General features: G+C 40.2%; 1 protein-coding gene across 10 annotated transcripts in view; it reads right to left on the bottom strand.

The window, feature by feature from the left end:
- DMXL2 (Dmx like 2) overlaps positions 1-14,554 on the bottom strand; it is a 105,303-nt gene that overhangs the window by 45,150 nt on the left and 45,599 nt on the right. For 9 of the 10 annotated variants that reach the window (XR_012154000.2, XM_073303878.2, XM_073303880.2 and 6 more), the window contains 7 exons: positions 12,480-12,569; positions 10,554-10,671; positions 6,480-6,599; positions 5,526-5,753; positions 3,224-4,906; positions 2,811-2,921; positions 921-1,090 (listed from right to left, as the gene is read on the bottom strand). Coding sequence is in view for 9 of the 10 variants with exons in the window: in XM_073303878.2 (XP_073159979.1) it covers positions 921-1,090; positions 2,811-2,921; positions 3,224-4,906; positions 5,526-5,753; positions 6,480-6,599; positions 10,554-10,671; positions 12,480-12,569 (2,520 nt within the window). In the remaining variant the exon portion in view is untranslated. The remainder of the gene's footprint in view (positions 1-920; positions 1,091-2,810; positions 2,922-3,223; positions 4,907-5,525; positions 5,754-6,479; positions 6,600-10,553; positions 10,672-12,479; positions 12,570-14,554) is intronic. The other variant, XM_073303879.2, reaches the window with a different exon arrangement.

Here is a 14,554-nt window from a genome sequence, read left to right on the forward strand (position 1 = left end):
AATAGGCAGCAGATTTAAAACAAACAAAAGGAAGTGTTTTTTCACACAACGCACAGTCAACCTGTGGAACTCCTTACCAGAGGATGTTGTGAAGGCCAAGACTATAACAGGGGCTATAAAAGAACTAGGCAAGTTCATGGAGGATGGGTCCATCAATAGCTATTAGCAGGGATGGACAGGGATGGTGGCCCTAGCCTCTGTTTGCCAGAAGCTGGGATTGGGTGACAGGGCATGGATCACTTGATGATAACCTGTCTGTTCATTCCCTTTGGGGCACCTGCCATTGGCCACTGTCAGAAGACAGGATACAGGGCTAGATGGACCTTTGGTCTGACCCAGTATGGCCATTCTTGTGTTTTTATTATTATTATGTCATGAGGTTCCTATCAGCCCTACGCTTCTGTGAATCTATGATCTTGGGCTCCACTGGTGCTCCATTAGAATTTACAACTATTTATTCGCTACCATATCACATACCATTTAATGTTGTGAGTGGGTTTTCATTTAGACCCAAGGATCTGTCCACATGGATCTAATTCTAGGATCAGGGACTTAAGTTACAAAGCTGGGAGATTCAATGGGTAAAATTCTGATCCTACTGAAGGTAATGCAAGTTTTGCCTTTTGTTTGAGATTAAAAAAATCACTGTGTTATAGATTTAAGAAAAAGATTAAGAAAAAAGTATTTTCTAAAAAGAGAAAAATCAGCAACTTCTTTTAACTTATTGTTGACCTTAAAGTACTTTTTCAATGTATCTTTTCAGTTACTGACAAAAGATGTAACACATGCTGAAGATCTTAACACTAACTTTCATCATGGATTTCTGTTCTGAATGGCATATCTAATACATATCTTGCTATAATTTATTTCTTAAATTATACAAAACATAGCACAGTTTTAACGTAAGTGATTCAAACTACCTTCTCAATGCATCTTCGGAGTGTGTTAATATTCCTGACCCACCAACCTATACCCATTGCTCTTAGTTCCGACCACTGTGGATCTCCTCTCTGGATAGCAGGAATCATGTTGATCAACTCTTCCTCAGCCTCAGAATGAAAAGCCCAGGCAAAATGGCAGGTAGATACACCTAAATAGTGACATGGGACAATTAATATTCAGCAAATAAAAGGTTGTTAATAAACAAATGAAAAATAGGAGGGAGACTGCATATGGGCCACATCACATGAATTTATCATTGAGTCTAAATTTGTACTTATGATAAAGTGTTTACAATCTTGCATCCTGGAGCAAATTTTTTCTTTTTTTAAATCATGAATGCAAATTAGCAAAACAGAGGAGGGATTCCCAGATGAGGAGTGGGGTGCTCTTAGACAGGTCATTCCCAACAGGAGGAAGTGGTGCTGCTGACCAGGTTACTAATGGTGGTGCACACTCCAGATAGAGAGGGTCCTGCTTTGAACACACACTGCTATGTGTGTACAAAATTGTATTATGTCAGTAAATGTAGTGATTGTAGACTGCAATTATTTCAGTAAATCCCCAAAAGATTCTAACAAGTATCTTTCTTTTTCTTTAAAGCATTTAATTCATAATCTAATTCTTATTTTCCAGACTTTGCCTGAACTTTCTGGTTGCAGCAGGGCTTTGAAGGGTAGTAGTGTGATGCAGGACTGCAAAGCAATGCCCAGGGAGCAAACAGGCAGTGAACTCAGCTCTGCTGGGAACTCACCTGAGATAAGGCTTTATTTCTGCCCCTCTTTCTCCCCCCACAAGGCACTAATTTGGGAGGCAACTGCAATGGGCAGAGTCTAAAGGCTATTGCGTGTACACCGCAAAGCTTACAAGCAGCTATGAGGGCAGGTGTGATACAAGGAAGAAGACACAAGCTTGCTGCTTTAAGAGTCAAAAGGAATAGCGTGTCCTAACCCAAGAGGCCTAAATTCCTTCCTCCTGCTGACTCTCCCTCAGTAGCAGCTCCCCTTGATCACTGGCTCCACTTGCTACATTTCTCTCAACGTATCTGCCAAGTTTGCGGAGAGAAGTGAGCATACACATGCCACTGTCGGGACCGAAAAGCCAGGAAGGGAAATGTGCGGTACAGCAACACAGCCAAAGGATATTGGGAAATATGCTGCCTGACCCACTTCTCAAGCTCTTGAAATGACTGATGGCAAACTGTGTTCGAAACACCATTACTTCCTGTTCCTGACTCCAACTGCAGCCTGAAGATTTTGGTGCTCAATGCAGCAGCCTTAGTGCTTTCAACATTCCTTTCCCACACATGCTGGAATACTAGGGTGAGAAGCAGAGACAAAGGGAAAATACCCTGTTGTCACAAGTCCCTTCAGAGGCTGGGAATCTGTCTGCTCCTCAGGTGCTGCCTGCTCTCCTACCCCAGATTCAGAACAGCATCACTCAGCCCCTGCTTCAACCAGGAAGCAGATAGCTGGGATGAAAATTACAAATTATAGCTTAGGAAAAATAAACAAACAGTCTTATTTTTATTTCTTCTGCAAAGGAGATTTAAAAAAAACAACTTAATTTTGTTGGGGAAAATACCCAAACTTCAACAGACAAGCCATAATCTCTTTACCACACTTTCCAACTCATGACTTTTCTATAGCTCTCCTTCCATTACCCTGGTCATGGACTGTATCAAAGAACTTATGAAGTCAATGGTCCTATTCACAGTGGATGAAGGTAAACATATTCGTAAGTCTTTGCAGGATCACGGCTTAAGTGAACACACATCATAAAAATTCCTAAATGGGATAATACAGATATTGAAGATAATGCTGAAACATTTTCTGTCTGCTCATACGAACATAAAACATTGCAAGGCTTACCTTGATGAAGCAGCTGACCTCGATATAAAGGTGGCAGTGATGTCAGAAGGCATGTATGCAAGCGCATAGCCAACAAATACCGCAAGCCACATTCATCTAATGTATCTCTGCCTGCAAAATAAAAAAATTGATTGGAGTACTTGTGAACACATATGGAGATTGAATTCATCCCTCTACTTACTAACAGATCAGGATTGAGGCACACTGAGCAAGAGCATGAGGGGAAAGCCTACCCTACCATTGCTTCTGCTGTATCTTGTCAAATCGATGGTTTTAGATACCAGCTCTGTTAATCCAACACCTTTTTAGGAGTACTAAGTTCACCTAAACACTATGATTAGTCATTATGCATAATTCTATTTTTATCAGTTGAAATACATGGGCATTCATTAGAATTCACACTCACTACTAACCTGAGTAAGTCTTATCTCTGTTCTCATCAAGTTCAGTGCTTGTTGTAGCCACAGTGTCTGCCAAAGCAACCAGAAACATCTGCTCCAAGCGAGTGAGGCCTGGCAAACTTGAGTGCATCAGATGACTTGAGAGGACACTAGCGTGTTCTCGGCCAAAGTAAGATGGCCCGTATTGAGAGAGGTTAATTACTTTGGATTTACTCTCTCTCTTTTCCATCTCAAAATCAATGAAGTCATCAGTTGTAACAGGCTGCATCTGGAATAAATTTGAATATTGATCCTCTGTTTTTCTTTTAGTGTGATCTTCAAATCCTTTAGGTACTTTAGAAGTTTCTTCAGAAATTTTGTATGTGGTATCTTGATCAGCAGCAAGCAACGCATACAATGGCAGTGGTGGAATAGAATCTATCTCAGTATAGTCTCGAGTACCATCTTTTCCAGCAGCGATTGTGTCCTTTGCAGTACTACCGCTTACGCTAATGGTACGAGAAAGATGACGTTTAGGTCCACCACCTTCCCCAGCTTCTGCATCTCTAACTATTGCAACTTCTCCTGCAATACATTTAACTAAATGGGACAGAATGGCTTTAGCTCGGCGAACTTTACCTAAGTCCATCAATTCTAACAGCTGGGTTGGATGATACTGTGGAAGTGTAGGGGAAAGGACATGAGCAGCTTCAAAAAGGCCTCCATCTTGAATTACAGTTGGAGTGCCAAAGACATCATCTACAACACCTGCTCCATCAATTACACTGGTCTTCTTTGCTAGCAAACTTGTTTTTAATGGATCTTGAGTTGCTGAGTCTTCAGCAGTAAAAACATCACTTTCGCCATCACCAAATTTGACAGCATGTTTCCATTGTGCATACACATGCATTTCACAGTCCATTCCCACTACCAGTATACCATCTCGTACCCAAGAGAGAGAAACTGGCAATGAAGGAGTGCCATCTACGGAAGACACCAAGTCAATAGATCTCAGCAGTACCCATTTGGACTTTATACCTTGTTTTATGCTACCACCTAGTGGTAAAGTAATAATAGCTACTCCATCCTTACTGTTTGTTTGCTCGGTCACAATTCCTGAAAGTCGTCCATACATAAATATATTGGCACCCACCCCAACTGTAAGTATATGTGAGCCATCTTCTTTTGATACCCAATCCAAATGTACCAAATGCTTGATATTGGGCATAAGGTATTTGTCCTTGTTTAAAAATACATCTGATTTACTATATACAAACAAATTACTATCTACACTGACCCTTGAATCAAGTACACTCCCAACCTTAACTAAGTCATCCAGATGAACTGTCTGTTCCAAAACCCATTCTGATCCTCCTGTAGACTCACATTCAAATATACAAACATGCATAGAAAATTCTTTGGAAACAAAACCGTTATGCTGTAAAGGTTGTTTGTATGCCACAGCAAGACGTCCTGTGTAAGAACAGCTAACAGCAACTGGCCTTCCTATTATGTGTACTGTACTGCTGTTGTTTTCCCCCTCATCATTCATTAAAGGCCATTTTCTCCAATGATATGTCTCCCTCACTTCTTTTCCACTATTTAGATCCATCTCTACAGTGCATCTCCAGAACCGCACTTTGTTGTCTGAACAGGATGTTACTACCAAATAAGGCGCAAGGCATACTGGGTATATTGATGATGAGCTCAGGTGACCTAAAGTAAGATCAAACAGAATTCACTATTAGTAATATAAAATATAATAGATGCATGAATAAAATATACCATTACTATTTGCTGTGGTTTAGATTAGGAATATTAGGACAGATTTTCAAATTATTGGGATTTTCTTAATTTGGTTACATATGGGGTGAAATGATACCAAAGCAATTACGGGACTTAAACATTATGCTAGACCACTAGACGGTGCTTTCCTCGTTCTTTCAGACATTCACACAGCATGTACTATTCCAGTCTTCTGAAGGTGCTGGGAACATTTGAAACCATCAGGGGGGAAAACAGTATTTGGGTAAAGCTGGAAATTTGACCTATTTACTAACCCAACTTTAACAGTTTTATAAATTAGTATTAAAGAAGTCATAAAAACTAGTGTAGTCTTTTGAAAAGGTCAACTGCCACTCTCTCTAATCTACTGGGGTTAGGAGACCAAGAGTGCAGATCCTCAAATTCAGAACATAGTTTATCGTGGAAGGACATATATGTCAGTTAACCAGAAGTTCGGCAAAATGAGGTTGTACAACACAGTACTTACTACTAACTAGAAGTCAATTTGTTGCCAAAACTTGGGAGACTGCATAGAACAATATGGTTTTACCTGCTGAAGGGGTTGCTCTTATTACTTCTACACCAGTTGGAAGATCAAGTGGATAGCTATATACAAGTCTAGAACTCAGAATGAGTTTACTGGCAGTCTGAAGATTAGCAATTGATGAAGAACGTGGCATAGGAGTTGAGCCAGGTGAGGTATCTGGAGAAGACTCCACAGTCTTTGGTTCAGGTACACAAAGTTGATTCTCTGATGAAGTAACTTCAGGTTTTTTTGCTTGAAAGAAGCATTAGAAACGGTATTATAAATTGTGTGTACAGCCAACTTTTAGATATCCTATAGACAAAATTGTTTTCTTAGGAGTGCATTAGTCACATAGAACAGGCACATAGCATACTTCTGGGTTGCTCTTGTTCTACTTGGAAATAGTTTAGATTATTAGTCCTTGTTTTTACATGATCATAACTTTCTCAAACATTTACATTTTTAAGATAAAACATGCTTGAAAAAGTCACTTGTCCCCTTAACAAAAATGCTATTTTATGACTGGCACAGAGTGGATTTAATTTTCCTTAAAACTTCGGTAAGCAGCAGTCATTCAGCTGCATCAAACTTTTCCATTGATCTTACAAGTTAGTCTAAAATTTCCAGTGCTTTATTTGTAGTAGAATTCAACCATCTGACCAACACTGTGATATAACTGAAATTGAGCTGTGCAAGTATAGTGGTCCTCTATGTTTTATACATATAAATATAATATAAAAATTGAAGTTATTGTGTAACAGAAAGTCATCTGATAACTTCCACTAACGTTACTTAAATGTCCTCCAGAATTTAAAGTGAAAATCTAAAAATTTAGTAAAACTGAACTGATTGCTTGGATGCTGCTCATCTGTTTACTAATGAGGAAATCTATTTTTAAAAAAACTAACTAGCTTAAAATCAATTGTGCAACATTTAAGGTAAATACATGTCCATCTCTGAGAAAATACAATCACTCACCTAAACATGCTTGCACAGATTTAAGATGAAGATGCCACATGTGAAGAACTGAGCAGCCATTCCTGTCTTTTTCAATTACTACAAGATAGAATTTTTCTGAGAAAGGTGGTGGACGATACCCTGTTATTTAAACCGAACACATAATTATGAAGTTAATGGTTCAATAAAAATGGTTTAAATAATAAACAATTTTTGTGAAAACCTCTGATACCTAAAGAATGTGATTGGGGGAGAGGGTGTCTTTTTAAGTTTTCCAAAATGTTGCTTTGGTTGGTTGTTTATTTATTTATAAGAATACAAAAACTAAAAATATACACATCACAAAAAAAAGTGGTTTTTAGCAAGGTTATATATTGCACCCTCATTTTATGTAAGAAATACATTCTTCTTGGTTTGAAGTGTATGTCAGGATAACAATATCAAAGATTACCGAAAAAGATTAAAGTTGATGCCACTCAAGGTGGGAGAGGAGCAGGAAGTGATGAACAAGAGGGAGGGACAGCTCAGTGGTTTGAGCATTATCCTGCTAAACCCAGGGTTGTGAGTTCAATCTTTGAGGGGGCCATTTAGGGATCTGGGGCAAAAATTGGGGATTGGTCCTGCTTTGAGCAGGGAACTGGACTAGATGACCTCCTGAGGTCCCTTCCAACTCTGATATTCTATGAGTTCTTCCCAAAGGGTCTTCTGATTCTCTGGCCAAGCCCCACCCAAACACAAATTAAAGATGCCTGGGGGTTACTCTAACTTTCACCAGCTGGTTATGTTCACCAAAGGTCCATATCCCAGCTGAGGAAAGGAGGAACAGAATGCATCCATTTCTACTTCCCACTCCTTCTCCTGCATCATGGTTAGCGACAAGGGAGACATAGGAGGTAGATGTGCCAACTGTTCACCTCCAGGGGACTCTTCAGCAGGGCTTGCACATGGCTTCTGCTCTATTTGTGCTACTTGAGAGGCACAAAGGGAACAAAACAAGGCAATCTTTTTCCCCAGCCCAGAAGGCTCCCAGCCAGCTGTCCAATGAACCTCTCATATCCTCTACGTCAGGAGCTCCATCTGGAATTCTAACTCCCTTTTTCCTTTTCTAGGTTTGCCTATTCTCAATAGGCCTCCTGCAAAGCCTGATCCACCTTCATCAGCTTTTCTTGCAGCCTTGCTGCTGTTTACATTTACTCCATCTGCTGCTTCTCTACTGCAGAGGGGGTCTTGATAGCTTCTACCGGAGGAAGGGAGGGGATGGTCTGCATCTCCACAGTATATTGTTCTGGCTCAACGTTGGGCCCTTGCTTTGTGGCATTTTTTGTCACCTGAAGCAGAGACAGTTCTGTTGCTTTTTGTGCTCCAACTCCACTTTTATCTGAACCCTGTCCTGTTCTAATTTTTCTACCCATCTTATTTTCTACTGGGAGGTACATACTTCAGCCAAGTCCCATTGAGCTTCCTGTAATTATTCCTGCAAGCTGTGAAGATCTCTCAGTTTCCTCTTTAGTTCTCTCAGTGGTCTCCAGATGATCTAACAAGTCCTTCCAATCCTCTTGTGTGTGCCCATAAGACCCAAGTAACCCTGAGCGTAGTTCCGGAACATGGGTAGGTTTCTCCGCTGCTGGCTCAGGCACCATTCCATACTCTATCAGGGCTGTGAAACTTTGTCAGTCTCTGCCCAGGATCACAGGCCACAGAAGGCACCTCAACATTCCGACTCTCACTTGGCCACACTGGCTCTGTATCTCCAGCTCCACCAATGCCATTGGGTATGCTCTACTCTTGCCACGCACATGAGATACGTGGACTGGAATGTGCTGGTCTATCTTGCCAGATAGATAGAAGACCGTTTCCCCTAATAAGAATTTGCCTGGAAACCTGAGTCTATCAGGCCCTTCTCTCCCTATTTCCCCTACTTGATGGACGCCACACATGGTGGCATCTGATCCCACCTAAGGAGCCACCCAAACTACAAACTTTTATATCATCATCATCGTCACACTCTATCAGGGATGGCCACACCTGAAACACCTGTCCGGGTTTCCCTGGCTATTGCCCAGGATACTCCTGTTGATCTGAAGAAATGACTGGAAAGGGGGTCGAATGTGAACGTAGGTCTGCCCAGGACTCTTCCTCCTAGTGTGTTTTCTCCAGCCTCTAAAGATCAGGGTTTGACTTCTTCCTACCTTTTTTGGGGTGGTGATCTTGATCTGGCCCACCATTCAGATCATCTGCTTCCAAAGAGGCCTCTCTTCTTTCCACTACAGTGCTGCTGTAAACTAGATGAAACTGCCAGACCCAACTTTGGGCCCCAGCTTGTAGAACCTGCAGACATTGTTATAAGATGATGTGTTCCAAAATTCTCTCTGGAGAACTCATCTCTGGGCACAGCATGATGCCATGTCTCAGAACGACTGAACACCCCCTGGACCATGCTTCTTGGGGGGAACTGTTCCATTGTAAAACAGTGTCAATAGGCTTCAGGTGTCAGCCCCATAAGATATGATTTTGCTTGTTCATTAGATAGGGCCCTGTGTGCCATCTGGGCCTCTCCTGACAGAAATGAGGCCACCCAGAATGATTGTCCTGCTGCACTAGCCACCTGTTTAAAAGTACATAAAAGAACCTCTGGGTCATTGTCTGGCCCCCAGTTTCTAAAGCCTGGGACTGACCTGCTGGGACCTTCTTCCCCAAGAGATGCTTGATTTCCTGAGGTTCATTTCTCCACACAATGCAGCAAATGCTCCTGCTGCAGCTGAACTATTTCCCACTGATTTTGCTGTTCTTGCAGTAGCTGAAGGAAGAGAGACTGGGTCTGATCCTGCTGTTCCCACCAACATGTGAACTACTTTCTCCATTTTGCAGCTTTTCTGTTGTTCTTCCCTTTTCAGAGGGAGTAGCTGTAGATCCTGGATGAGCTCCCACATGGCAAACCCCGGTAGCTGTTGCAGCACCACATAAAGCCGTGCTTCAGTTTTCCCGTGCCTTCTTTGGCCATTGGCATGACCTGGCTCTCCAGCCAAGCCAGGTAACAGAGTTCTATCAGGTATAGCTCAATAAGTTAACTGGATTTTCAGGCCACTTTATTCCTTTCAGGGCCAGGGTGGGGTACATATGCCATCACAGTGCTCTATTCTGAATCTGTGTCAAACACTGTTCCCCATATTCAGGTTTTGGTAGCTTGAAAGTTATTTTCCACTAAAATTCTCTTTGTCAATCCAAAGGACAAAAACACTTGGCCTTTCTGTGCTTTATTAAACTGTTTGAAAGATGGACATGTACGTAGCACCTACGCTATCTCCACCAAACAACAGAGGCTATAATTTTTAAAATTTCAGAGTCAATTCTTTTCAGGATTTTATAACTTTTTGTACCTTACAGAGGTTATAGAGAATTAACTTTTACTGAGAATATTGTTAGGTCTTGAACACCCAAAGGGGATTTTCAGAATATTTCAATATTGTACTTGTTTTACTTCTCCTATACCTGGGTGCAAGGAGATGGAGTGATCATAATGCATCCCAAAACACAACCAGTAAATCTAATTTTCAGGCTTTTTTGCCTTCACAGTACCCCCTTTAAACATCTCTGCTGGGCCTTATAGTCTGTTCCCCCCTCCCTTTTTATTTTTTACTAGCAAACTCTTCAGTCATGTTCTAGAGAAATAGCTGGCAAGTCAGAATCACTCATCCTATGAGCCAGAACTAATTATTGCTAATTCTTAGCTTTTTACCATTCCCTTTTACAAATTAAATACAAAATGTACCCTTAAAATATTCTATATAAACAAGTTCATGTATGACATCAGAACCTGTTCTATTTTCATACAAATGATAAACTGAACAAATGAACTGGAGTGTACAACTCATTTTATGCAAATTGGAAATGGTTCTACTTTGTGCAAATCAGAACACATTTAATGTTACTATAGTATAAATAATTGTTTAAAATACATGCTACTTATGTTGTATTGCACCTTAAAGAGCCTATATTTAAAAATAAATCTGTTCAATTTATGCATGAGATGTTTCAGTGTTCTTCATGAACACTTTAGACACCTACTTCATATTGCTTACTATTTTTATACTGTACCTTGTGATGGTTTGAAAAATGTTTCTGTTTCCTTCCCTTCCACATCTTCCTTATGTGGTTTGTACCCCAAAATGAAATCTTCTTGAAAGACATGAAGCAACTGTGTATTTGAGCCACACTGGAAACATTGTAGAACAGTAGTTACAATTTCAAAATAGTTATACAAAACATCTTTCAATACTAGAATAATTCCTTTTCCGTTAGTATTGTTATAGACCAAAGTTACCCACTGCCATTCTTTAATAAGTAATGGCAGGACATTTATATACTTAAAAGATGTGGAAAAACAAATAATCATTGTGAGATCTACTATGCTAGACTAATTTTCTAGCCCAAATGACATTTGTGAAAGTTAACTGGCAAATTAGCACTACCAGAAAGATCTTTTATGCGCTGTCAAATTTTTAATGGATGCCAATTGACTGATGGAGACCCAAGATTATTTTCTTTAAGACGTTAAATTTCTAGCTCTCTCTTCCTTGGGAAGACAGCCTTCAGAATGTAGTAAACAAATTGTTAGGAAAGGCTGTTAAGACAGGAAGAAATCAGATTTTCCTCCATCCAGACACATTCAATGCTATGCTCTCCAACCAGCAATAGATGCTTCTGCAATACCACCCCAGAGAAGGAAGGTCACTGGCAAGTGACAGAAAATTCTCAAACCTTCCCCCCACACAATTGAAGTTCAAGTTACAGATCAGTAATATAACAACAAAAACTACAAAACCCCTGTGAAGATATGGAATCTTACTAAAGAGTTCCAAAAGACTTCCTTCATTACGCTGTATGTCTAATCAGGAATTGGTAAAATACATCTTTTTTGCTGGATGGGACACTGCTGTAAACAGCACAGGAGTTGGTGCAATCATGATAAAAAGTACAATTAAGACCAAGGCATTCTAATGATTATACTCAGGATAAGATAAAATTTATGGATAGACAGTTTGTTTGGTCTGTTCTATAAAGGCAGAGTTAATCATATGGGTACCCTTTGCTATGCATGTCTACAATTTTGAACGTTTGGGTTAATTTTAAGTTAAGGTTAAACTCTGAATTCCCTGGTATTCTAACGGTGGTTGGTTTTTTTTTTTTTTGGTTCTTAATCTTAATTCCATTTTTACTAAAATGTATGTCTAGGAATAAATGTTACAGGATACGTTTAATTACACAGTTCCCATTAACTAAGGAGAGTTGAATGGCTAAAGTGTTCAACATACTGCTAAATTAGCAAACAGTCATTAATGGGGAAAAATGAAACCCAATTAGCCCAGGTTAATTCCTTGAAATTCTGTTACAAATTCTCTACTAAAACAGACAGATTTTCAGATTTCCTTTAATTACACAGGCAAAGAAAAAAACAACATTTGATTGATTAGTCTCATTAGGGATTGGCACCACCCCAGCTAGAACATTATAGCTGTAAGTAAATTATCTCAAAGGGTGGTATTCTTAAAAGATTTTGGAGTAGCAGTAATAGAAAATCCTTCTCAATTTTTTTTAAAAGTGTCAAGGAAATAAGCATTCGGTTATTACTAAAAACTTAGAAAAATTCAAAAATTACATTGAGATATTACTTTTATTTTAAACATAAGCTATTTTAGACCTACATAAAACACTGTAGCTACATAATCAATATACACGAAAAATGTAGTATACCTTTAACTTTTCTTGGAAATGTGGTATATTCACGTTAACATGTTAAGATTAAAAGGAGATGTTCTCTCAAGGTAATTTAATCATGTGGAAACAGAAAGAAAGTAATCTTTAATGGGCTTATTAGGATTGGAGAGAAAGGTCCTCTGTTTTACCTGTTAATTAGCATTACTTTGAAAAAATATTTTATCTTTTCAGTAGATTAGGTTAATTATCAGCCAAAACCATTAAACACTTCTATATGCCACCATTAATGGTCAGCCAGTTATTTACTTGGTTTGTTATTGCATCAAGTTCAATAATGCATCCTGGTCGAGCAGTAGATTGTTGGCTCACAATGTTAAACACTTCCCCAATGAGTTTCTGAAACAGAGCAAAAGGACATAATGATTAGTACAGGTTTCAGAGTAACAGCCGTGTTAGTCTGTATTCGCAAAAAGAAAAGGAGTACTTGTGGCACCTTAGAGACTAACCAATTTATTTGCGCATGAGCTTTCGTGAGCTACAGCTCACTTCATCGGATGCCTTCATCCGATGAAGTGAGCTGTAGCTCACGAAAGCTCAAATAAATTGGTTAGTCTCTAAGGTGCCACAAGTACTCCTTTTCTTTTAATGATTAGAACATTATTCATTCAAAAAGCAGCAATCCCAATTTATTAGCTGAAAATATAATCATGTACAGTAGTTGTATGCTTCTAATTTTCCTTGTTGGCACAAATAGTCATGCTTTTCTTACTGGTTTCATTTTGATATTTATGAACAATGCAGCATTAAGCATGAAATTAACATTGTTGTACTAGATCTATCCATGTGTATGCCTTAACACTTCTTGGAACATTAATTTTTATGGATACTTTGTGTTCATTGTTCAACGATTTCTTCTTTGATTATGACCATTTTTATAATGAGTTGTCATGTTTTTTAAACACAATGCTGTCCAATCCATTGCTTCATTCCTGCTTAATTTCAGATTTTGTCACGGTGCAGAAAAACAGTAATCTACTGCAAGGCCTGTTTTTCATAAATGACTCTGTTCTATGCACAACCTAAACTTGGGTAGATGGAAAGGAGGGATCTACATTAGAGGCATGTAAAGAGAAGAAAAGGCTGTGAATGGTATTGTTTTCAGATCTAACCTGTCTTATACCTCTCAAAGGCAAGGAGAGATATGCAGTTAGGACAAGTATCACAGAAATTGTGTTAGCATGTAGTCCAGGGGCAGCCAACCTGAGCCTGAGAAGGAGCCAGAATTTACCAATGTACACTGCCAAGAGCCACAGTAATACATCAGCAGCCCTCCCTCAGCTCCCCGCCCCTTCCCAGCACCTCCCACCCACCAGCAGCCAATCAGTTGTTTCGTGGCATGCAGGAGGCTCGGGGAGGGAGGGGGAGGTGTGAGGGCACGGCAGGCTCAGGGGAGGGCGTGGGAGGGGGTGGAGTGGGGTAGAGCTGGTGGCAGAGCCGAGGGTTGAGCAATGAGCACCCCCCAGCACATTGGAAAGTCGGAGCCTGTAGCTCCAGCCCCGGAGTCAGTGCCTATACAAGGAGCCGCACATTAACTTCTGAAGAGCCGCATGTGGCTCTGGAGCCACAGGTTGGCCACCCCTGGTGTAGTCTGTGTAGCAGAAAACACCACTGAGGCTAAACAGAGGGTTTGGCAAGCAGGATAGGGAAGAGCCTGTTTATAGTATTAAAGTTGGGGGATGTGACTCGGATAGAGAAGAGGATGTTCATTCTTTGGGGTTTGAACCAAACCCCAGAGAACATTCTGGAGTCCAGTGTCTCTGCAGAAAAATTAGAGAAGCCAGGGGATAGGTATGTGTTGATGCAGCAGTAGCAACCCCAGTGAATCCTGTAGGTGGTGAGACTGTGTTTGGGGAAAGACCTAGTGAATCCTTTTTCAGAGTAACAGCTGTGTTAGTCTGTATTCGCAAAAAGAAAAGGAGGACTTGTGGCACCTTAGAGACTAACCAATTTATTTGAGCATGGTTGCATCCAATGAAGTGAGCTGTAGCTCACGAAAGCTTATGCTCAAATAAATTGCTTAGTCTCTAAGGTGTCACAAGTACTCCTTTTCTTCTAGTGAATCCTGCAGGTGGCAGTACGGTTGCCAGTTTTGGCTGGATATATTCCTGGAGATTTCATTTTATGGCCACCTTAATTAAAGATTAGTCTAATTCCTGGAGACTCTAGGACAATCCTGGACGGTTGGCAATTCTAAGTGGTAGGACTGTATGTGCTGGGATGGGACACCGCTAACCCACTCCCTTAATATTTAGGCTTCAAATCCTGAAAATAGGCACATTAGTATGGACCCCTGACCATGCACAGAACCCCAGTCAATGGTA

This window comes from Lepidochelys kempii, chromosome 10, assembly GCF_965140285.1.
Source record: "Lepidochelys kempii isolate rLepKem1 chromosome 10, rLepKem1.hap1, whole genome shotgun sequence".
Classification (NCBI taxonomy): domain Eukaryota; kingdom Metazoa; phylum Chordata; order Testudines; family Cheloniidae; genus Lepidochelys; species Lepidochelys kempii.